Genomic DNA, 25,464 nt, shown 5'->3' with positions numbered 1-25,464 from the left:
AGATTTCTGAGAGGCAGAGATGGGGACTGACTTGTAGGAATCCAAGGAGGTGGGAGTTGGGAATAGCCAGTTGGGGGGAATAGCTGATTTGCCCGGAACGTAGAGTTCCTGAAAGGGGAGGTCAAACTCAGAGACGGTACCCCTCCCACAAGCGGTGGGGTGCAGTGTTTTACTACCACCACCCCCCCCCGCCCCCACCTCCAGTAACTACTCAATCCAGCAAGACTGGGGGTAGTCCACGTCCTAAGGGACTTGCCTCCTATTCGTGTAGGGCCTAGTGGCCTGTCAGGACGAGGGTTAGGCCGTAGGCCTCGGACACTGGTACTTCAGCGGCTCCCGAGCGGAAGGAGGCCGCCCGACCCCGCCGACGAGTGACCGCAGGAGGCGCCCGGGGCGCGCGTGATTCAGCCCCATTGTGATGCAGAGATCGTGGAGAGGGAGGAAGAAGCGGCCACGGCGTCGATACTGACCACACCCGCAGGCGCCCCCCGAGCCCCACCGGACTCCATAAGTCGTTCTGAGCGATGGGCCAGGAAGGAGGCGGCGGCTCCGTAGCTTTCCTCCAAGCGCTGAGAGGCGTCCTAGCCACGCGCCCAAGAAAACAGGCCGCGGGCAGGTCCTGAAGAGGCCCAGCGGGGGCCCACCCGGCACTCAGCCTTCGGCCCGGCCCGGTCAGCCGCCGGAGAGGAGGGGCTTCAGCCTGCCGGCCAACCCCCGTTCCGCTCAGCGAAAGGTCTCCCTTTCCCTCTTCCGCTTTTCCAACAAACTCGAAGCGACACCTGGGGGTGTGGTGCTAGGGAAAGGGTCATGTGACCCCAATCACGTGGCACTTAGAGAACGCGAAGGGGCCCGTCTTCCCGTTCCGTGCGTCATCACGTCGCGCGGCGACGGCAGCGACGACGACGACGACGACGACAACCACGATTCTGGCGGCTCCGGGACCGGGAGGCGGTGGCGGCGGCTGTTCGGCGCCCCCTGAGCCGCCCGCGGGCCCCGCACCCCACCCCACCGCCTCGGGCGGGGGGCCAGCCCTGCCTGGCTGGGTAGGGCGGGGTGCTGAGGTGAGTTGGGTGGGGGGAGCCATAGTTGAGCCTCCCCTGCCCTCTCCCCGCCCCGTCCGCGCGCTGCCGCCCCCGTGTGGCCGGGGAGGGACCCGGAGGCGCGGGTCTGGCGGGAGGACGGGGCGGGGCTGTCCGGCAGCTGCGCCCCGGAGCTGTCGCCCCCTCCTCCCGGGACCGGCCTCCTTCTGGGGCGGGGGAAGAGGGCCTTTTGTTATCCAGCCGCAAATGAAAAGTGGACCGATGTTGAACCCCACATTCCCGTTACCCTTACAACTCTCAATGGCTGGGGGAACCCCAGACCCAGCTGGGGGAGGGTGTGGGGAATCTGCTCCTGATGTCGGGGGTCGGGACGTGGCAGGGGTGGCTTCTATGAGCACTGATTTTTGGTGTAGCTCAACTAGACATTTTTTAAATTGGAGGAGTTGAGCACTGGAAGGCACTTTGGAGATCATTCAGTCCAACCCCCACATTTTACAGGTGACAAACTGAGAACCCCAGAGGTAATGACTTGCCCTCAAGGTACACAGGTAGCTAGCAAAGCTAATTCCAATTATCTTTCCTTCTGATGGAAAGAGAAGGGAATAAGCAATTATGTAGCTTACTGTGTGCAGGAACTTAGATAAGCACTTCTTTTTTTTTTAAACAAATATCTCATTTGATCCTCACAACCACCCTGTTTTTTTTACAGTTGAGGAAACTGAGGCAAACAGGTTAAGTGACTTGTCCAAGGTCACATTGTGCTTGTCTAAGGCTGGATTTGAACTCATCTTCTTTACTGCAGGTTGCTGTCCAGCTGCCTCATATGTGACATTTCTTTCTGTGCCCTCAGAGTGATTGCACAGGCCCCTTCTCTCCACACCCAAAAAGAAGAGAATCAAGAACACACAATAACCCAGAGTCCCTTAATTTTATAGTGGCTTATGCTTTGGTGATTTATCTTCTCATCTGTACAATGGAAACAGTGGTCACCTGCCATGTACAGATGATGTGTGGATTAACCTATTTTTTAAAAAAAAAAAGGATAACTAGTAATGAGTTGTGATAAGTATACTGCTGCTAATGAGGTGGCCTAGAATTGTCTGTCTTTGACATTGAAAAATGTTGGTTGAGAGTAAGGTATTAAAGACTCCAATTTTACTTTCATCATCATATTCTCTTGATCATTTGAAAAGCTTTAGACTAAAGAAAATGGGGCAAATTGTCAAGCTCCTCCATTCTTTCCCCCAAAGAGTGTTTTTTAAAAGTGGGTTGATTGAAATTTGACCAGTCAGCATATTTAATGAATTGTAACTGTGTTGTCAAACCCTATGATAGTTTGTTTATTTATGTGATGATAGCCACAGGTAATTGAACCTGGAAAGTAATAGATTTCACTTATAAATCAAGTTGGGTTTCCATGTATTCAGGGACCCCAGTTAACCTCTTGAGTTGAGTCAAGAGAGAAGTTTTAATACATACGATCTAATTATTTACTGATGCATTTTAACTTTAGTCAGTTAATACCCGATAATAGAGGTGCCCTTTCAGAAAAAGAATCATAAAAGGTTAGTTTTGCAAGGGTCTGTAGAAATCATCTAATCAAAATCTTGTATTTCACAGTTGAGAGAACTAAGGCTTGAAGAGGTGAAGATATTTGTCCAAAGTCATACAAGTAGTTAACAGCAGAACTAGAGTCAGAACTAGTTTTTCTAACTTAAGGCCAGACTTCTTTCTACCACGTTGCACTGTTTTACTCAAACTGTTGCCCCAGGAACCTCTTAGTCAACAAACATTAATTAAATACTTCCTATCTGCCAGGCACTAGGCTAAGTGCTGAGGATTTTAAAAAAGGCAAAAACCCTCAAGGAGCTCACTATCTAATGGCAAAGAAAACAGGCAAACAAATGTATATAAAAGAAGGCACTAGCATTAAGGAGAATCCAGAAATCCTTCTTGTAGAAGGTGGGATTTTAGCTAGGACTTGAAGGAAACCAGAAGGTGGAGTCATAGAATCATAGTTTCTTAGAGTAAAGTTGTCAAATAGGCGGCCTCAGCATTGCTGGAATCAAATTAAAATGTAATTGGGAAATATTTAACAAAATAAAAACACAATAAAATATAGATAACTAAGTCAATATGCAGCAAATAATAATTGAAGTTTCTCTAGCACTCTGAAGTTTGCAAAGCGCCGTTACATAATCTCATGTGAGCTTCCCAGCGCCTTTCTGAAGTAGGTGCTTCAGTTATCCTCAGTTTACAGATGAGGAGAGTGAAGACCAGAGAGGTTAAGTGACATGCTCCTGGTTACCCAGATTGTATCAGAGGAAGGATTTGAACCCACAACTTCCTGATTCTTAGTCCAACACTATGAACTCAATCACTTTACCTCTAATATAGCCCATTACGGTTCTAGCCCACTGCAGAATTTTCAAGTCTTTCATCCAGCATATAACCTTCCCCCTTGGCTTTAAATCAAGATGGGCTTTTAGCACTTACCCAACCAAGTGCCCTTGAAGAGTTTGGCCTTTATTTCCTTGATTAAACTAGGAGTTCTTGATGACCTCCTTGCCTCAAGGAAAAGTCTAGTGTACATGGGTTTGAGTGACATGTTCGTGACATCAGAGGCTTTTAGACCCCGTGGGTTTAAGTCACATTTTTGTGACAATGTTAGGTCACGTGGGTGAGTTGTATGTGTAACTCACCTTGGACCCTGAACAAACTATGTAAACCCAGAGGTTGGCTTTCTCCTTTGGAGCTCTGAGCCCCAGCAGGAGTGGCTAGTGTCTCTGGGCCAGCCATTGTTATGAGCTCCCTGGCTTTGGAGAAAATTCAGATGTTTTTGCTTCTTTGTATATTGTGATTTTGTCAGGTGGAAATCTGTCTGTTGATTCATGTTTATTTGCTGTTTATATTTACTCTGAAGCTCAGGCTTTTCCCCCTGAGCTGAGTGAATGATATTTGTATGTTGGATTAAACTAAGATTGTTAACACCTTAATGTTGCTTTCCTTAGTGAAGCAGATCAAAAGAACCTGTGCTTGCAGTGTTCTTGTTGTTGGGTTTGTGTTGGTTTTTCACCCCCACAGCAGCTGCTGGCCAGATTGTTGCAACAATATTTGACAAATGTTTCATCTTTGTCTTTTAAAAAATTAATCCATTGATTAAAAGTTTCAAAGAGACTAGTGCTAAAGACCTTTTTTCAAGTTGACAACCAACACTCTCTACCAATTGGAATCTTATCATTTAATTTACAAGGAATACCAAAAGAGATGTTGTAAAATACCATACTGAAGTCTGGATATACTGTTGTCCCGATTGATTCTGACATGACTTGTTTTTAACTAACTAGTTCTGGTTCTTAATGATCCCTTTCATACTACTCAGCCTACCAACTTAATCTGTTTTTAGGGTTTTGCCAGAGATCAATAGCAAACTCATTAATAATTAAATTGTGTTAAATTTTGGGAATTTACCTTCTACCTCTTTTTTAAAAGTCAGGGCAATATTTACCTCTCCTGTTTTCTGGTACCTCTTTTGTCTTCCTTTTCAAAAATCACCAATGGTAGTTTATCAAACACATCGACAAGTTTTTTCATGATCTTCTAGGCCTGGAGAACTTTAATACATGTAAAACATCTAGATACTCGATCACCTTATGTTGTCCAGTCAATTTTTAGTCTTGTGTGACTCTTTGTGACCCCATTTGGGGTTTTCTTGGCAAAGATACTGGAGTGGTTTGCCATTTCTTTCTCCAGCTCATTTGACAGATGAGGAAACTGAGGCAAACAGGGTAAAGTGGCTTGCCCAGGGTCACACAGCTAGTAAGTGTCTTAAGGTCAGATTTGAACTCAGAAGGATGAGTCTGACTCCAAGCCTAACCCTCTATCCACTTCACCACCTAGCTGCCCTATCTACTAGAGCAGACTGTAATATCCTTGAAGGCAGAAAACACATCTTACCTAATTTTTATATCTCTTTAGAAACTACTACAATGTTCTATGAACAATATATGTTTATAAATATTTGTTGTGGGTTTCAATTCTTTTGAATATTCTCTCTAGTCTGAAGATTATTCCCCCTGACAGAGAAAATGAGAGCATAGTAGGGATTGAGTAGTTATGCTTTCTCTCTGTTAAGTCTGTTGATGTTAAAATATCTGCTCCCTGCCCATGTAAAGGACCATTTTTTTCCTTCTTGTTCTTCTTACCTTGAACAAAGCTTTTAAAAATGCTCATTTTGGCATCGTTGGTATTTTTTTCAACCTTTAGTTCACTCTGGGCTACAGTCTTCAATGTTCTTCTAGAGCCATTCTATTCTTTTGTAGTCTTCCTTGGCTAGATGCCCCTTCTCCTGGTTTTTTTGGTACAAATCAGATCTCCTAACCCAAGGGGAGGAACACTTCACTCTCATTTGTGCAAGTTTCCCTGCTTTCCAACACAGAGGAGTCAGCCTCTTTTTCCACCTTATTTGGCAGATCATGCCCCCAACATGGACATCCAGTCTAGCTAGCCTCCTTTTCAAAGCAAGGTTGAAATTTGGATTTGTCTACCATGTCTTATGGCTGAAAGAATGGAGCCCCTTCCCCTGTCAGGGTTAAATACCAACAAGTCTATTTTCTATTCTGGAGGTTTTAAAATTTTAACTGATTGTCTTAATTAAAGTTCAAAGCTATAAAAAAATAAAATCTGACCTCATGAGAGAACTCCCTGTGTATTCCTATCTGGCTCTTGAGGCACCCCTCCCCCTTTTCTTTATCGTGAGAAATCATTCATGATTCTACGGTCAAAAATTTGTTTTGTCACCTCCCCTTTTTCATCTTCTTGAGCTATTTCCCTTTTAGCAATGAGATCTTATCTATCATGTTTCTGAACTTTCTATATTCTACTTTACTTAGTCTAAGACATTTCTTTGTCTTTCTGAAAAATGTTCTCCTTGGCTATTAGAGTCCACTTTTGCCCAAGGTTCTGTTCTATTCATTTTTCCAACCAGATCAGTATTAGTTCTGAAGCTGATTCCTCTGCCCTTTGGAACATGAAATTGTCAGTAAGAAAGATCAAGAATTTATGAGAAGCTCAATATTTAGTTGTTTGTAACCAGTTTAGTTATTTTTAGTTATCTTTTAGTTATCTGTCTGGTTGTTGAAGTTGTACAATACTACTATATCTTCTTGCCAGTTTTATCTATATTGGGAACTGAGTGCATTTCCTCCAGCTGAACAATATTTCTAATGAGATGTACTAGTATATAAATGATTTATACTACTCATTGACACTGGCCTTTGTTACAATTAGTTGGTAGAACTACTTGTAGTTTGCATGCGTTCCCTAAATTGTATTGTCAATCAATAAATATTAAGTAATATTCAAAGCCCTGGATCAGGTGCTCTGAGGGATATGAAAAGCAAGTACAAGTTAGGGTCCCTACCTTTGAGTCTATAATCAGTTCAGGGAGATAGGACACACATGTACACATATCCTAGGTAGCCGTAGTACATAGTTTAGATTGCAAGACAAGAGAAGGTATGAAGGATTCCCAGTTAGGAAACAAGTATAGGAAATATAGTGCAAATGTAGGATATAAAGACCTATATTAGGATGGTGGCAGCAGAAGTGGAAAGGAGAAACAAGAAAATGACAGGCTTAATAAAGCTATGTTATTGAAGTTCAAATAACATGAAGTTCTACATTGTCTTACATGAAAGTTCTCAAGAGTTGTCCAAAAATCATTTTGCCTTTTCTTAGTACTAGAATTATCTGTGGAACCTTGAGAAGATAAACTTTCTAATAGTTATGTGGTAGCCTCCCCTGGGAAGACCTCTTATTTAAAAAAAAAAAAAACAACACTTATTTTTGAAATTCTTAGAGGCTGCTTCTGGCCTCCAGACTTCTGGAAATGACCTAGCATTTTTCCTCTTTTACTTGCAGAATCCCAGGACCCCTTTTTCATTGTTTCCATATTCCTTGGGGGGAGGCAATATGGCTCCCAAAGACATAATGACAAACTCACATGCCAAGTCTATCCTCAATTCAATGAACTCTCTCCGGAAGAGTAATACCCTCTGTGATGTTACATTGAAAGTGGAGCAAAAGGACTTCCCTGCCCATCGGATTGTGCTGGCTGCTTGTAGTGATTACTTCTGTGCTATGTTCACTAGTGAGGTAAGTGGAAAACTCACTTTTTGCATAGGTCAGAACTACTTAGAGCTTATTGGCCATGTGTATCAAATAACAAAGGCCTGTTTTAAAGACTGATTAATTTTCCATGGTAATTTTTAGGCCATAGTCTGAGGAAAATTGGTTCTCATCTTGTCTGTAAAGGCATCCTATGAGGTGAATGTAAATGGCTGTTCTAGATGTGTGGGACAACTTGAGGAAAAGTACTAAGTCTGGAAAAAGTAACAAGGAGATTAAGAAAAAGTTTACTTGATAACAAATGGGTTGCTTGAGACAGAGTATGGGGAGAGATGCTATAAGTAAGGAGCCACTGTCATCAGGTCTTCAAACCTAGAATAAGGGCTTTATATACTAATTATCTGTGGAAGACTGAACAAGATTTCATAGCCTGGAACAGATTGTAAGGAGATTCAAAGAATCTGTTGACCACAAAGAATCTTGTCCTGTAACCCAAAAATTATAGTGTCAATCAACAAACCTTTAGACAGGCTGATTGAGTGAAGACATGTTTACTAGCAGTGCATGTCAGAGCAGACAGTGCCATGACTATGGGTAGTATTATTTATATGCTAACTTTCTTGCCTAAAATCTGGCTACTTTATTTAAGACACTGAGTCCGAGGCTAATTCTCATGTGTATATCTGAAGTAGGAGAAATACTGAAATCTGAAATGTAGTTCCAACAGATCCAGTCTTATTTTATAGTGGTCTTTGGTAAATACAGAGTCTTAGATCCCTGACTTTCTGTCAAATTCTGTGATCAAGAACATCAGAATCAGATGATTCTCATCCATTTAGCCTTGAGATAGTTGTGATGTGTACCCAGCAGCTGCTGAACATTGAATTAGAACTGCTGACTGCTAATTATGTAGTGCACATCCTATTCTTTCGCAGCTTGAAGAACATGAGCCTGTTTCTTATTCTACAGCCATCTGGTTAAAAATTGCAAATGTAAAGTTGTCCTATAAAAGAATTCTGCCTCTACTGCTTCACAAAAGCATCTTTTATAGTATGTTTTTATATGTAAGAAGTGAAATAAAGAAAAGGGGAGAATTTTAAGGGTATCTAGAGTAAGAGAGAGGTAGAAAACAGTATCACATTTTCGAAAGCTGGTAAGGATCTACAGAGACAATATGATGTTATTGAAAGCTCATTGGACTAGTAAGGACCTGGATTTTAGTCTGAACTTGATTTTAGTCTTAGCTCTACAACTTATTAAGTCAAAAATGCTTTAAGGACCAGTTTCCTCATCTGTAAAGGTGGATAAATAAGATCATGGAACTATAGATTTGAAGCTAGATGAGACATCAGAAATCATCCAGTACCCTCATTTTACAGATGAGGAAACTGAGGCCCAGAGACATAATACTTATGTTACCTACCTCAGAGGGTTATTTGGATTAAATGAAATCATATATATGATAGTATTTTGAAAAGCTATAAAATATTATATAAATGTATTTTTATTACATAGTAATGGTTATATTCATGTCCTTGTAAAGAACCTATACTAACACTCTCATCTATGTAGACAGAACTTCTTTGTTGTTTGAAAAATGCTATACAATAAATGTGCTTTGAAGTCTATTTGGTGATCATTGTATTTAGTAACACTATGATTTGTTGTTGAATTATATGATAATCATTTTATTAAACAGAAGTATGTTTTAAATACTTCTAAAGAATCAAATACTCTTAATAAAACCTGACCTTTTTTAAAATATGTGATGATTGGAATTTGTATAAATTGTTTCTTTTGGAAAGAAAGATGTGGCATTCCATCCCTTCTCTGATCATCTTCTTTCCCCCAACATAGCTTTAAAAAAAAGTTTGGTTGTCTTGCTTTCCTTACCATCGTCAGCTTATTTATTACTTTAGCACTCCTGACCTTGTAGGAGCCTGCCACACGCTGTTACCTACGCTTGCTTCCATCATCTAGATATAGATATAGATAGAGTATATAGAGAGAAATAGACATCTCTGTATAATAGATAGAAGGATACATGTGTATGTGCATACATATACATATGTGTGTATGTGTGTATTTTAAAATTATTTCTCTTTGTGTTTTCAGGATTTCATCCTTGAGAGTTTCCTATTACTCATGCATTAACTAGAGCTTGAGTTTATAGGATCCCATCCTTCCTTCCTCTAAAAGTTTTTGAAACCTATTCTTCCCAAATTGAGGTGCGTGTCAGAGTTCATCTGACTTGCTTCTTTTTTGTAACAATTAACATGAAGTGGTCACTTTTTCCTGAGGTTTCCAGCATTTCCACCCTAACAACCAGCTCTTCTTTGTTTTGTTGAGTGGTTTCAGTTGTGTCCAATTCTTTGTGACCCCATTTGGGGTTTTTTGGCAAAGTTATTAAGGTGGTTTCCCATTTCCTTCTCTAGCTTATTTTACAGATGAGGAACCAAAGTAAACAGTTAAGTGATTTGTCCAGGGTCATACAGCTAGTGTCTGAAGCCAGATTCAAACTCAGGAAGAAGAATCTTCCTGACTCCAGGTCCAGTGCTCTATCTACTGCCTCTTCTTTGTCAGTAAGATTCTAACAGAATAGACTTCTTTCTAATAGAATTTCTTCATGTCAGCCCCTCTATTTTTTGATGGATGAAATAATTATTATTAAGGCAAGTGAAGAAATTATTAGTTGTTCTACTTTTGGCAGAGAGAGAACTCTAGCAAACTGTCTGAATAATTGAAGTCTCATCCCTACCATATCACTATTTGTGATCCATTTCCCAAACTTTTCATCTGTTCTCTCTCTTTCTGTGGTTGGCAGTGTACCCTGACAAGTTTTGCTTTTGACTCCGCCTCTGTTGATTTTTAACCTAAATATTCTCTATGCTACTTTTCTTGGGTTCTTAGGTTTTCTCATGGTAATTTATCTTTTTAATATAAAATTCCCTTTTAGCTATCCTCTTTCTTTTGAATAAAGTTGTACGTCTCATCCCACCAAGCTTCAGAAGGGACCTATGAGGTCAAATTTGTGTCCTTTTTTAGAATTTCTAGCTCATCTTGCCTCTTTCCTATGCTGCGGGATTTTGTGTAGGAACAGCTAAAGCCATGTGTTTTTAAATACTGGCTCCTTTCTTAGGATTTTGTCTCCTTTGAATGAAATGTATCTGCTCCTAATCTGTCTACGTTGTAGCAACTCTCAGTGATACCTGACTTGGTGGATGGATTAACATAAGCAATTTCCTCCCCTCCCATTCCTTTTCAGGTTACGAACTTTTTGATTAGATTTATAAGGTTCCATTCAAATGTACTACCAGCCCTTGTTAGATTCCTGTCATCCTTGGTCAGAAGTCATCATTTTTATATTTTTAAGCCATCACACTGTCAGACACTGTATTCGTAACCAGCTGTTAAAATGTTCAAATCTAAAAAAAATAAAATTTTAAAATTTTAAAAAATGTTCAAATCTGCCTTTCTTTTCTGATGTACCTACCCTTCAGTGAGCAGCAGTGATGCATATACCACCTGGGTCCCAGAGGCTTCTTTTTCCTGCCTTCCTTCATGATCTTTAGCCATGTTTTCTGGTGTTTTCCCCCTGGCCAGAGACTGCATTCTGTAATATCCAACAAGTGGTCATCTTCATCTTTTGTTAACAATTCAACCCAACAGATATCTTATTAGGTGCCTGAAAGTAGTGTTCCAAGATGTAGCATCATCTGTAGAATATTAGGTCTTTGCCAGACTTAAGCAAATAAGTTGGGCCGAGGGGACAGTAGGAGAAGGAAATTGTCCTGAATCAAATTTGGGGAATTATGCAGTGCTTTCAGTGATCCTAACCTGCTAAATGCTGCAAATGCCCGTCTCTTAATAACATTGTTGTCTAGATGGTATGTCTTGAAATACTATGTACATTGCAATACTGTCATCAAATTCTTATCAAAATAGAAGCCTATAGCTGCAATGTATTTCTGGGGGTGCTGTGGGGAGGCAGGTAACAGTGTCTAGCTGTATTTCTTGTCTCTTTCAAATTATGGCTTTGACTAAGGAGGCTTTGTATTGCTCTTTTTTTAATGTATTGTCATCTGTGACTAGGATAAATGATACAGAGTGCCTGTTTGGTACACTGTATCTATGGGCTTCTGTTTTCCCCAAATTTGAATATACTGTTGTAATTTCGATAGCCCTTCCGGCTTCATCAAATGAGAGTCGGCTTGTATCCCCTGGAATTTCAACCACTGTTTACTGCTCTTTGGATCTGCAGCTCTCGGAAAAGGGGAAGCCATACGTTGATATTCAAGGTTTGACTGCCTCTACTATGGAAATCCTGTTGGACTTTGTGTACACAGAGACGGTGCATGTGACAGTGGAGAATGTACAGGAGCTGCTTCCTGCCGCCTGTCTGCTTCAGCTGAAAGGTATAACAGTCACACAAAGTTTCAACTTTTCATGACTCAGGAATTTCTGAAGTTTTTTTGAAATTGTTGATATAGGCAGTCTGTGATGAATATAAGCAACATTTTTTTGTTCCCAATTTAGGGAAACATACCTGATGGCGAATATCAGTTGCTATATGCTATAACATGCAAATATGAGTGTCGAATTCCCTTCAGAAAGGGGCTTTTATATCCCTGGGGACCATGGTTTCCAAACTGTAATGAAGTTGAATATAGTACCCTCCCCCATGCCAGCTTTCTATATAGCTCACACAAAGCAAAATACATTAGTATGACATTGTTGCTTTTGTACAAGTTTGTGGATTTAATTTTATCTCCTGAACTATTGACTTTAGAATTGTGAGAGGCAGGGGCAGCTAGGTGGTGAAGTGTGTGGAGCATCAGCCCTGGAGTCAGGAGGACCTGAGTTCAAATCCAGCCTCAGACACTGGACACACTTACTAGCTATGTGACCTTAGGCAAGTCACTTAACCCCAATTACTCTGCCTTCTCCCTTCCGAAAAACAAAGAAAAAAGGAAACAATTGTGAGAGGTTGTAGCTATCTTCTCCGCACCAAAAATTGGTCTCGTTTGTTTGGTAGACTTGAATTCTGAATGGAATTAAGATTACTAAATAACGTATTTAGAGGTTGTCTACCTTGTTTTCCCAGACCTTTGCAATCATTTTTTTGCATTCTTTCCAACCTCCCCGAAAATTAAATTGATTTTCCTGTTTTAAAATGAAGTATAGAGAAGTAAAATAATCTTGATGAAAGTTGAACAAACAGTTTATAAGGCAGAATCACATTTAGAATTTCCTACTTTCAACTTTTTAGTCAATATCTTAACCACGGGTTCAGGCTTTCAATATACAGTTAGTAAAGCTGGGTCCAAAGAATGTATATAGACTCAGCCCCTCCAAGATGTCTTGAAATCTCTCATTGTTGGTGTTTGCCATAGGTGTTAAGCAAGCCTGCTGTGAATTCCTAGAAAGCCAGCTGGACCCATCCAACTGCCTAGGCATCAGGGATTTTGCTGAGACACACAACTGTGTTGACCTGATGCAGGCAGCTGAAGTCTTCAGTCAGAAGCATTTTCCTGAAGTGGTACAGCATGAAGAGTTCATCCTTTTGAGCCAAGGAGAGGTGGAGAAGCTAATCAAATGTGATGAAATTCAGGTATGGATGTGACTTGGTGATTTCACCTTACACAGCACATTCTGTGACAGTCTTGGCTACAAAATATTACCAGCTGTTGCTGGTTATTCCCCTCTACCTTAAAGAGAATCACTATCTTTCAATATTGAGATAAACTAATGCTGGTAGAAGAGAGTAGCTCCGTATACAGGCATTTCTTGCTTTACATAAATGGACCATCGTGTAAACCTCTTTGCAAAGCGATTTTTATGTAATGTGCATATGCCCAAGGATGTGGGAAAGGGAGGGAGGGAGAGAATAAGGTGGTTGCACACCTGTGCAGGGAGGGGACTGGCACAGGGTTCAAGAACATGTGGAGGCTGGGGACAGAAAAGTGAGAGCAGGAGGAGAGGAGCACTCAGGGACCAGGGCCAGCTACATGGAGGCCTGGCTGTAACTGAAGGAAGAACATACAGGAGCCAGACACCTAGGGACCAGACATGGACACAGAGAGGAGAGGACAGATGACATTAGGGGGCCAGGACCAGACATGAAGGGCAGGTGGGCAGAGCAGGACAAAGGTCTCCTATCAAAGTGAGAGGTCTCAAGCTAAGCCCCTGATCTGGTGGCAGCAGTGGTGATCTCTCTATGTGTCCATTCTTCTACTTTCACTTGAGGTTTATTTTTTTGGTAGGAGGTCATAGAGTGCCAAGCCAAGGGGCAGGAGTAGAGAGAAAGTAAGCAGAGTATTGTCCAGTAAAGTTAACTTAGGTGGGTTTTTTTGGAAAGTGGATTTCTTTCAGAATTCTTTAAAGTTGAGTTTGTATTATACAAATTTATATAAATTGAGAACCGTCTATAGATGATATTACATTGCTACCATAGTAAATCTCTAGTTAAGTAGTGGCAGAGCAAGAAAGGGAGTAATGAGGCCAATCCCAGTCCTGAATCCCAATGCTAGTACTTTAGCAGAATTTACTTTTCTTGAGTAGGGTAGTTATCTCCTCTGACAGTAATAAAAGATTAATTTAAAATCAGCTAGTGGCACCTACTACAAGTATGTATGTTACTTTGTATAGTAGATATGTTAAATGAATATTGGATTTTGGTAAATCACATCATTCTAAGTGAACCAGGACAGCCTCCACAGAGGCAGCGTGATGTGTGTGATTGAGAAACCCTACAACTCAAGCCAAGCTAGATGGAGCTACCTTAAGCCAAGAGATATTAGTTAAAATCTAGCATGTGGCTCTTTTGTTCTAGTGATTTCTGCCATGTCCACTTTAATAGTCATAAAATACTGAAAGTTTAAGATGTGCTTCTCGATAACTTGAGTTCCTGGAAAAATTTAATAGGGAAGCCTCGGATAATAGAATGAATGGAGAAAAGTACTACTCAGAACCCTGATATTACAAAGTCAAAGATTGGCAGAAGGAATATAGCGACTAGGGGTGATGAATTACCTCTATTTCCCTATTTTCTAAGTGGCCTGATTTAGACTCCCTGTGCTCTGTTTCATACTCTTTGGGCTATTATGTATGCTAGGAACTGTGCCTCTTATGTAAAGAGGAATTATGAATGAAAGGTTAATTTAAAAAAGCCCAGTTTTGACTTAAAGATAACAAATGCCCTTAAGTTTCTGAAGGCTAAGAAAGAGGGAGGAAGAGGAAGAAATTTAAAATGAAAACAGATACCTTACTGCCTATTGGTTATAATGTTCCTAGGAAGTATTCTTATCAGTCTGGCAGTAATTCTGTGTCTGACCTGATTTTAACCATAAAACAGGAAATTGTTCCCTGGGGCTGGGCCACTTATGAAAGGGGGTTTGGAGGAAGATAAAAATGATGTCTCTTTAACAAAGCTTCACCTATTCCATGAGTAACTAGAGAGGATTAACTGAATTGAATAGCAGTGACCCATATTCTCTGTGGTACATTTGCAGGTAGATTCTGAAGAACCAGTCTTTGAGGCTGTCATCAACTGGGTGAAGCATGCCAAAAAGGAGAGGGAGGAATCCTTGCCTGACTTGCTGCAGTATGTCCGGATGCCCCTGCTGACCCCCAGGTACATCACGGATGTGATAGATGCTGAGGTAGGTCTTAGGAGATGCCTAGACTCTACCACTTCCTTTGGTTTTGCTGTGGCTCAGCCACATGCACTGAATAAGATTTCCATTCTCTGTATGTGGGACATAGAGTTTTCCTAAGAGACCTCCTTAGCCAGGAAGCTGGGGATAAAGGGTGCTAAAAAGAGACATATTCTTAAATACCATAACTGAACTAGGAGAATGTATTTAATTTTGCCTATCTGTGTAGCCAGAAGTACTGTCTGTGGAGGCTTTTAACTATGCGTCAAGTGAACTAATATACATCATTGCATTTTACTTGTTATTTTGAACTTGTCACTTAGGTTCATAGACTTAAAACTTTGAGAGTGCAGTGGTTTGTTCAAGGTCGCATAGATTGCCTGTGTGGCAGGAGCAGTCCTTGAAGTCTTCTTTCTTTCCACTGTGGCATGCAGTCCACTCAGGCTCTTGGTGCTGTCCATTTTTCCAAAGGTTTAACCATTTCACACAGCTAACCACTGGCAACTAGTCATGCTCCCATCTCACCTGCTTTAAGGGGATCTCATTTTAGATTGACTAGGAAAACAGAACTGACCAGGAAGGAACAGGAATAATTTCTTATTTTGAGATTGTTGGGAAGTCAAGGTCACTGTTTTGGTAGCAGAGGTGGGGAACTTGCCCCTAGAAAGGCTAACTGAAAGTATCTTTAAAATGTTTTATTTCACCATTCTATTTTGATGCATTTTAATCATCAATTTGATGATTATAAAATACAGTTCTAAGGCGGGTCAGTTAATGAGCCCATTTGTTAGCCCCCTAGGCATCAGTGTTATTTGTTGTTGTTCAGTCGTTTCAATTACGTCTGACTCTTCATGACCCCATTTGGGGTTTTCTTGGCAGAGATACTGGAGTGGTTCCTCCAGCTCATTTTAGAGATGACGAAACTGAGGCAAACAGACTTACCTAGGGTCATACAGCTAGTGAGTGACTGAGGTTAGATTTGAACTCAGATCTTTCTGACTCCAGGAACCAGCACTATATTCACTTTGCCGCATAGTCTGGTTCTTAATTCTTCTCCCCTCTTCCCACAAAGACCCAACTGTAACTATTTTTAAAAATATCTTTGGCAAGGAAAAGAAATAGATGCTTAAAGAACTTACAGATTTTCAGTACCACAGCTCGTATTATCTTTATCCTGCAGGCCATCCTTCATAACTCCCATGCATGCGTCCTTCCCAGGCACCTCTGCTTGCCTTTACTCTAACTTTTCATTTTTCTGTCCCATTCATACTAGAATTCCTTGGGTGGTCAGGCAAGTGAGAGGGCTGGGTGTGCCTGTAGCTTCTCCAACAGGATGTTCATCCCTCTCCTTAATGCTTGGAGGTCACTGCAACCTCATGGTGTTTCCCTAATAGATGCTTGAAAACTCTGAATCATAGGACATTTTCGAAGCTTCTTCCTATTGTTTTGATGGGTCCCAATAGCCCAGAGCTTCCACCAGTCCCATGGTTATGTATATTCCATAGTCAGTTCTCATTTAATGTAGTTTGCACATCCCTAAAATATTTATTGCTTGTGGTTTATTTAAACATTGGCCGTGTTCCAGCCTTTCATAAGATGCAGCTTGCAGTGCAGGGACCTGGTTGATGAAGCGAAGAAGTTCCACCTGAGGCCAGAACTACGAAGTCAAATGCAGGGACCCAGAACAAGAGCTCGACTTGGTAAGGATGAGGTGTGGCAAATGGATGGGTGAAAATCGGGGAAGAGAAATGACCTTGAGAGCATGGCCCTCCCAGGCAAAATGGGGAGGTCTGAAATAGATAGAGTTTGTCTTTTTGACCTTCAAATTCCCTCCTCTATCATCTTTACTCTCTGCTGGCTGTCATTTAACCCCTGCTAGACCAAGTGAAGATATTCATTGATATGCTTGAATTATAACCCAGAGCAAATTACGTTTTAAAAAAGTCTCTTAAGGTATTCATTTCAGTAGTACAGCTGCTCGCCAAACATGTAGTCTGCCCCACCTTGGCTAAATGAAGATTGAGCCATCCCCCAAACTTGTGCATAAGGGCTCTGAGAAATAACCTGGCCTTTTAGGATTGAGGCTAAGAAAACACTGGAGTTCCTGGGACCATAGGAGAGCTAGAGCCAGAAGGGACCTCAGAGGCTAGCTAATTGAACCCCCTCATTTTATAGAGGAGGAAGCTAAGACCTAGACCCCACAGGTAGTAATCCTTAGAGGCAGAATTTGAACCCAGGCCCTCTGGGCCCAGTTATCAGTTCCTTTCTTATTTTGCAGACCAGAAGATGACCCAAAGAGAGTCAGCAATTCTGTTGACAATTGGGACATGACTGATTTAATTCACCAACCATTTATTAATAAGCTCCTTCTTTGTGCAAGGCATTGTCTTGGACTTGTCATAGAATGATAGGATATAGAGCTGTAAAGAATCTTAGCTAAGGTTAGCAAAGAAAAGATCTTACTCATTGCAAGCCAGCAAATGTTTTATTAAGCATTAACTGTATGCGAGACACTGGGGATCCAAAGACAAAACCAAAGTCCCTGCTATCATGGAACTTACTTCTCCTGGGGAATTCCAGGTAGTGGTGACACAGTGTGATAGAAGCCATTTAGTGCCATAGGAACAACAATAGTGTGGTTTGATTATACCATATTAATAAAATTATCAACAAATTTCATTGATCAGGAGGAGATTATGTGGGTTATGCCTGTACTCATTGTGCCTAGAGTACATTACTAGGCATAGAGTAGGCATTCAATAAATATTTGTTGGATGAAACTGAAATTTAACTAGTTAACTACATAATCTAGGGTAATTTTTCTATGAACATAGTGCCTACAGTCTTCTGAGCCAGGCAGCAGAGAGTGAGGGATTTTTTGTTTGCAGGTAAACTCAGGAGACTTTTTCAATCCAAACCTTAGTATTATTAGTTGATGGCTAATATTTAAAGTTACTGATAAATGTTTTGATATTCATCATACCACCTCCACTGCCAGCAGCCTTTTCAAAATAGATTGTTTCTCAGGCATATTGTTTTAGTATACATCCTGGAACTGGACCTTCTATACTGGCATTACCTTTATACCTGGAAAGAATTACAGCCATAACATGAAATGCAGCATTTTCATAGATGTGTTTTGTCAGGAATGGGTGGCCATGCTTGTAATGCAGGGCATTTTAGATAAGACCTTGCTTCCTATCCTCATAGGTCTGTATCCTGATTTAAATTCAGGAATAGAGTTCCCCCTTTTATGTTCTCTGGTGGTTTTTCCATGACAAAAAAAAATTTCTATGAACATATACCTGGAGAAAGTTCTTTTCTACAAGCCTATGTGTTTGTGGAATGCATATTTCCCTTTAGTTACATTTCCTGATTTAGATGCAGGCATTCTCAAGGCACTTGTACTATTCTGTGGGATAAACCAGGTAATCAGCATCTGCAGTAAACCTTACTTGTTGTGTGATTGAGAAATTTAGGGTATGTGAGTCAATAGCTAGATGACTAATTTTTTTCTTTTCAGAAATTGTAGCATGGTGACTCTGAGGCTCTCTCCACACAGTCTTTACACTTAGCATCTGCTTGGAGGCGACTGAGGGTTAATTCATTCTTTTCCAACTTTCTCTACCTGTAGAAGTGGCTGAAACATATACCAGTGGAATGATGGGTTCTGAATAGAAGTTCAGTTGCAAATTAGAATAAAGCCTTGGTTTTTGGCAGCTAAATAAAAAAAAAGTATATTGTGTAGGGTGGTTGGTTTTTTATTTAGTTGATAGCCTCCCTTAGCCAGAAAATATTTACAGTATATTCAAGAAATAATAGCATTCCTTTGGAAAAAGAGTAAGCATCAAAAATAGTTATTCTCTATCTATGAGTTAAATATAAGATAAATGTAAGTACACATTAAAAGTGTGGGTAACTGAACCCCTTACTTTCAGAAGCTTGCTACCTGTTGTCACTGCTACAATCCATTCTGCTGGTGCACTGTTTGATCCCATCCTTGTGAGTTTTTAGCATCACTTCTCTCATCATAAGTATGAAATCTGTCCCATCAAGGAACAATGAAAAGAGAAGCTGACTTCTGAAATGAGCTTTTTCCCCACCTTTAGTTTCACATGTTGGCCAGGCTTTTTCTTGGCAAGACCATTTTAGAACCAGGAAACCACTGGACTCATAACCTAAATTTCTTCTTAACCCATCACTAATGGAGACCATTTGAGCGTATGTCACACTGTCAGAAGACTGTTTTACTTCTCTTGGTTTTATAGATCGATATAGCCAATCCTTCAAAAAGCTGGTCATCTCTACTTAGAAGGATATTTTAAAGGAAGAGAGGGTAAGACCTTCTTCTGACTTTAATTTCTGGGAAATCTTGAGCAAAAGTTGTTATATAGAGTAGCAGAGACTACAAGCCACAAATCAGAAGGCAACCTTAATGTTTGCAAAATATGAAAAGACTCATTGGTTGGTTATGCATAGTTTTTTTCAATCACATATCAGTTGCTGATATGTGCACATATCAGTAGCATCATCACTTACAAAGGACAATGGCATTTAGATGGAAGTATCACCCTTTCCTTTCTATGTCACTTTGATAGAGAGAAAGTGGTATGAATGGGAATAGGTGGGTACAGTGTTTAAAGGAAAGAGATAAAGCTGCTTTTGGTCCTGCACTCCCAACTGGAGAGAATCTGTGGGAGTATGCTCACAGATTTAATGTAATCTGAAAAGTCCCTTTGATCAAAACTCATTGACTTTGCAAAGAAAGAAAGGGCTGACCAGGAGTGCAGGTTACTGTTGCAACCAATAATAGTCCAAAATGTGACAGCCTTTTAGAAATTGAATGAAAATCAGCTGCCCTGAGGTGCTCTAGGAAAACAGAGACAAAGGTATTAATGCTGTTGAAGCAGCGATTTTTAAAAAATCATTATTATTATTCTTTGGAAATGGTGAAAAAGCTTTCTTTTTCTAGTGAGCAGCAATCTCAGAACTTTAACAGCTTTGATCTGCTGGTAAGGAGTTTAGTCATTCAGGTGGCCAAATCAAGGAAGCCATGTCATAGAGAGAAAGAAGAAACTACACAAATCTGTTCACTAGGTCCTACGCCTCCAGCTGTTCTAGGGAGTTGGGGTTAAAGTGAGAGAGTCTTCCCCTATATCTATATCCCCTATATCTACCCATATCTCCACATTTTAGTTTTACACAATGAGAGACAAGAATACCCTCCTTCATCTCCTCACTGTTCTTATAAGTTCCAACTCATTGACTCCAATCCTTTCATGTTGTTACAGGTGAGTAGAATCTGTGATGTAGTGGTATGTTCATATGTGATTTTTTTTTTTTTTGTATTTTGGGTTTCTACTCTCTCTTAAATACCCTTTGAATACCAGAAAAGCAGGTTCCCCCAGTCAAGGCCATGTGAAAAAGTGATATTCTCTCAGGCATTCCTACTGCATACTGTTTACTTTGAACCATTCCTCTGAGACACCAAAGAGAGTAGATGCCCCTTAAATGTTTCTGTCAGGACTTTCCCAGGAGGGACCCTAGGGATGCAAAAGTAACCTATCCTTTTCTTATTTTGTCCTCAGGGGCCAATGAGGTACTTCTGGTGATTGGAGGGTTCGGCAGCCAGCAGTCCCCCATCGACGTGGTAGAGAAGTATGATCCCAAGACTCAGGAATGGAGCTTTTTGCCAGTAAGAAGTAGTAAAAACATCCCTGAGCAGAGAACTTCAGTTTGCATCCCTCACTTTCTGAGTGCTGATAAACTGCATCATTACCCTAGAGTAGCCTATAAGGACAATCTCAGCTTTTGTTGAGGTTCTAAGTAATAACTTTACTATAAAGGTCCGATTGCTTCTGAAAGCATTGGTACTTGGCACAGCCTCATTGTAATGCTGGAGTCTCTGCAGACAAGGCTCTGAACTATCTTACTGCTTATCACACCTACCTTCCTTTTTATCATTCATGAAATAGACTCTCAAGAGCTGGGAGGTATTTCATAGGACCCCCTAAGTGGAGTCATATGATCTTGGCTGTGATTTGAGCAGTAATGTGGCCAAAATGCTTTTCAAAATCCAGCCAAGAAAATTGGTCATGGTCCCCCAGGCCCAGTGAGACTAAGATAAACAGGAAGAAGAGACTGGATGGTAACAAGATATTAAATGAGGGACCCAATAAAATATGTAGAAGTGATGAGTCTTCCAAAAAGACCTTAGTAGAGGTATGGAAATCATGTGTAGAGGGAAGCTCATGAAAGAGGGTAGTGATGACTCCCAGCAGAAGTATTTGATAGCAAAGGGTAACATTCAACATTTTTTTTTCATAAACATATGGTAGATGTCTCTGAACCCAGTCCTTAATGTTTGATATTTATTCTTTCCACATATTACAGAGCATCACTCGAAAAAGGCGTTATGTGGCCACAGTATCCCTACATGACCGGATCTATGTAATTGGTGGCTATGATGGACGCTCCCGCCTCAGCTCAGTGGAGTGCCTGGACTACACAGCTGATGAAGATGGAGTCTGGTATTCTGTGGCTCCCATGAACGTCCGGCGAGGCCTGGCGGGTGCTACCACTCTGGGAGGTAGGCATGTTTTAGGGTAATAAATGCGTTCATCCACGGCTGAGTACTTGGAGATCACAACATTCCTATTGTTAGACATGGAAGTGAAATTGGGGGGAACTGGAAGACTCTAACTAGACCAAAATTGCATTCCCTTACTATAGCCCCTTGAATATAAATGAAGGCTTGTACCAGTCATGATGGGTAGGAGCTGCAAAGCCAGGATTAAAAACTAATCTTCCACTTGCCTTGAATCGCCATAGAGCATTCTTTTCTACCCCACTCTCAAGTGATTGACTAAAATCCCTTATCTTCACATCTTTATGACCTCAAAAAAAAAAAGGTTTAACATAGAGCTTCTCAGTTTACTCCCAGTGTTTGTAGGGGAACAGAGGTGTTAAAAATCTTTCTTGTTTTCATTGTGATTTGAGGAAGCTAGATGGCAGTAGTGATAGAGTACTGGACCTTGCAGTCAGGAAGACCTGAGTTCCAGTATGGTCTCAGACACTGTCCATGTGACACTGGACAAGTCACTTAACATCTCTCAGCCTTAGTTTCTTTTTCTGTAAAATGCAGATTAAAAATAGCACCTACCTACTTACTGACCTACCAGGGTTGTTTTGAGGTTCAAATGAAATATTTATAAAGTGCTTTTCAATCCTTAAAGTACTATATAAATGCTAGCTGCTACTCATATTCTTACTGTTGTTTGTGTATTGTGAGCAGATATGATCTATGTCTCTGGTGGCTTTGATGGGAGCAGGCGGCACACCAGCATGGAGAGATATGACCCAAACATTGACCAGTGGAGCATGTTGGGAGACATGCAGACAGCACGGGAAGGTGCCGGACTAGTGGTGGCCAATGGGGTGATCTACTGCCTTGGTACTTAACTTGGGACTTAAAAATGGGGGGAGCTCTGTTTCAGACACTGCTTTTTTGCATATGAATTCTTTTTCGCCAAAATACAGGCTAGTCCACAGACATCTTCCATTTGTTGTACTGCTTTCCTAATAACTAAGGTCAATTTAGTTTCTAAGAATATGGTGCAATCAATGTTTTATTCAAGATGCATAAACTATGATTGGAAAACTGAAAACAAATGGGAAATAGAAACATTCATCATGAGAATTACCAAAATGGTCCTTCTTTTTGTTCCAGGAGGATATGATGGACTGAATATCTTGAATTCAGTTGAGAAGTATGATCCCCACATAGGACACTGGACTAATGTTACACCAATGGCTACTAAACGCTCAGGTGAGGAAAAGTCAGATTAGTGTTGGGAGAGATAGCAATGCTGATGGGCTGATTTTAAGTTACTGTCTAATATCAGTGAGGGCCTCATAAGACTAAGAATCTTGAACCATGAGTTCTATCCACTGGCTCTAACCCCTGTTTTTTTTGTAAAGCATATACAATACCATTTTTTTTCTTTGCCTCTGTTTTCCCCATATAAGTGGCATTTGTCATAAAACAGACTTCAGTCTCCAGTTATCTGATAGGATGTTGTAGGCAATAGCTTAGCTGCTTTACCTTCACTGAGTGAACACTTTTTAAAAGTGGTAGAAATAAAGGAAAAGAGTGTTATAAATGGTGTTCTAAATCTTTATGAAGGACTTTAATTGCATATCATTTTTTCCATTTCATGAAAACTGTTCAGTCAACCAGCAAACATTTTTTAAGTGCTTATTATATGCCAGACATGTGCTGAGAACTGCGGATGAAAAAGAAAAAGCAAAAACTGCCTTTGCCCTTCAGTATCTCTTACTCTCCTTCTCACCTTAATGCTTTCGTTTTCTGTTGAAAAGGAAGTTAAGGGTTGAATAAGGTTTGGACTAGAAGAAGTTGGGGGAAAAGATGAGAAAAAGAACCATTCAATTTCTAATTTTCTCCATTTCAGACCCTGACCAAAGGTAGCTTTCCACGTGGTAGTGGATACCCTAGGACTATTCTGTATCCGCATCCCTCATTGTCCCAAGGTTGAATTAGCAATGAAGAATGAGAAGCAGGGGTCTTCCGGTTCTATTTTTATGATCTAGTTAGAACAAAATCCTAAATTCAGTAATGCTTATTTGGTATTTCCTGTTTTTCCACAGGTGCAGGAGTAGCGCTGCTCAATGACCACATTTACGTCGTGGGAGGGTTTGATGGTACTGCACACCTCTCTTCTGTGGAAGCTTATAATATCCGAACTGACTCCTGGACTACAGTTACCAGTATGACCACCCCACGATGCTATGTTGGGGCCACAGTGCTTCGGGGGAGGCTCTATGCTATTGCAGGGTGAGGATTCAGGAACTAGGCAGGACTCATCAAATGCCTAGGGCAAGACTCTGTGGGACCCAGTCTTGTTTTTTGAAAGGGGGAGGGTTTAGGAGTGGGACATATATTTTGTATTGAACACTAGTTCATCAGGGGAAGGAGCAGAGCTTTTAATGCTCTCTTTTGCTTTTTCCCCCCCAGCTATGATGGGAACTCCCTACTGAGTAGCATTGAGTGCTATGACCCCATCATCGACAGCTGGGAAGTGGTGACATCTATGGGGACCCAGCGGTGTGATGCAGGCGTGTGTGTCCTCCGTGAAAAGTGACCAAGGGTGGAGCACCAGCCAAAGCCATTGACCAGTTCAAGGGGCAGGTTGGGGGAGAGCCAAGGATCCCTTGCAAAAATTTCTTTCTCACTGTGTGGACGGGGTGATTACAGGCACCGGTGCAGTGATGGCTATACTTATTTGAATTCCCCTGTGTTGTCACCAGCTCCTGGGAATGGGTAGTCGACAGAAATGCACGGGAAAGCACTTTGAGTGACATGTGAGAGATCACTGTCTTTTCACTCCTTCATCCAGGGAGCCTTTTCCTGGTATTCTCCAGCCTACCTTGTGCTTAATCAGATGTTTGTGTTCTGCCTGATGTCTCCCAGAAAGCTGAGGTGGGCATGGCTTCCTGGGTATTTGATGTGCCCAGCCTGGTTCACAGGGTGCCAACTTGATCTAACATTGGTTAAGTTCAAGCCTTTTTTCTAAGAAAAAAGCCTATGTTAGTGTGCACTGGTAACTGAGGACAGCAGAACTCTTAAGTTTCATTCCATAGGATACTAACAGCCTCAGAGAAACGATGTTTCCTATCAAAATCTTCAGACTGGAGGACTTGGAGATCATCAGACATCCCAGGGACAGGGATGCTGCTGAAATGAGTGAGGGTAATTGAAAGGAATCCAATTTAATACAGAGTGTGACTGGACTTGTTATATCCTGGAAGAATAAGATGGTGTACCCATTCAGAGATCTTTCTGCCCTGTTGTGCGTAATGTAGACCTTCATTTCTCTTCGTGGTGGAGACTAACATCTGGAGGAAACAACAAAGCAAACCAATGAATATCATCACTGTGGAAGTGGAATGTGCTAGGGGAAGATCAGTGATTTTTGCAATCAGTCCATACACTATTCATCCATATCAGGCCCCATCTCACCATGGTGAGGTTTGCCTGGAATGAATAGAGCCTTGTTTTCAGCAGGGCTCTTCCCTTAGAGTGGTTCTTGTTGCTGCTCGGTTTTATCAATTTTTTCCTCCTCCACTGTTGCAGACCGCTCCCTGAAATCATTGTTCCTGTGTCCTAGTGCTGCATAATCAAATATGCGCAGAAGTGTTCTATTAGGCTTTCTGCACCTTTGGTGGCCTTCTGAGCCATTTTACTTACTGGGCCCCACTGAGAATTGAAATGAATGTTTGCTTTTGGGGGTGGGGAGAGAACACAGTCATCTGAGTAAGGATGCACGTGACATTTGATCTGAAATCTACTTTGGCCCCTTTCCTTGAGTCTTATGTTTGACCTTCCTCACAGAGTTAATTTCATTTGTATTTTTTTATGAAAATATTAAAAATCACATGTCTTGAGTGCAGTTTGTGGCTGATCCTCACTGTACTCTAAAGGCCTTTATAGGAAAAGGGGAGAGGATCAGCATTGGGTGCCTTCTCTAGAATTAATTGCTTAACCCTTGTGTACTGGCTGCAGAGCATTAGGCCCTGCTCCAAAAGGAGACCAGCTGTTGTTCTTTTGTAGGGACCCGAAC

The 25,464-nt window shown here is 41.1% G+C and overlaps 1 protein-coding gene across 1 annotated transcript; it reads left to right on the top strand.

Annotated features, from left to right (window-relative positions):
* Window positions 1-261: 261 nt before the first annotated feature.
* KLHL12 (kelch like family member 12) lies at window positions 262-25,288 on the top strand. The gene is made up of 12 exons (XM_036754719.1): window positions 262-1,061; window positions 6,963-7,196; window positions 11,431-11,584; window positions 12,563-12,780; window positions 14,681-14,830; window positions 16,410-16,524; window positions 20,413-20,519; window positions 21,218-21,413; window positions 22,119-22,277; window positions 22,554-22,652; window positions 23,492-23,678; window positions 23,859-25,288. The coding sequence occupies exons 2-12, from the start codon at window positions 7,014-7,016 to the stop codon at window positions 23,983-23,985; spliced, it is 1,695 nt and encodes a 564-aa protein (XP_036610614.1). The 5' UTR covers window positions 262-1,061; window positions 6,963-7,013; the 3' UTR covers window positions 23,986-25,288.
* Window positions 25,289-25,464: the final 176 nt, after the last annotated feature.

The sequence above is a fragment of the Trichosurus vulpecula genome, chromosome 4 (assembly GCF_011100635.1).
Source record: "Trichosurus vulpecula isolate mTriVul1 chromosome 4, mTriVul1.pri, whole genome shotgun sequence".
Lineage (NCBI taxonomy): Eukaryota > Metazoa > Chordata > Mammalia > Diprotodontia > Phalangeridae > Trichosurus > Trichosurus vulpecula.
Note: the sequence above shows the minus strand (reverse complement) of the source record. Positions and strands in the feature narration are given on the sequence as shown.

Bases quoted from the DNA above. Each gene is read 5' to 3' on its own strand.
- KLHL12 (XM_036754719.1), top strand. From the start codon at position 7,014: ATGGCTCCCAAAGACATAATGACAAACTCACATGCCAAGTCTATCCTC. The intron at 11,585-12,562 runs GTATAACAGTCA...TGTTTGCCATAG, and splicing joins CTGTCTGCTTCAGCTGAAAG to GTGTTAAGCAAGCCTGCTGT. The intron at 12,781-14,680 runs GTATGGATGTGA...GTACATTTGCAG, and splicing joins TCAAATGTGATGAAATTCAG to GTAGATTCTGAAGAACCAGT.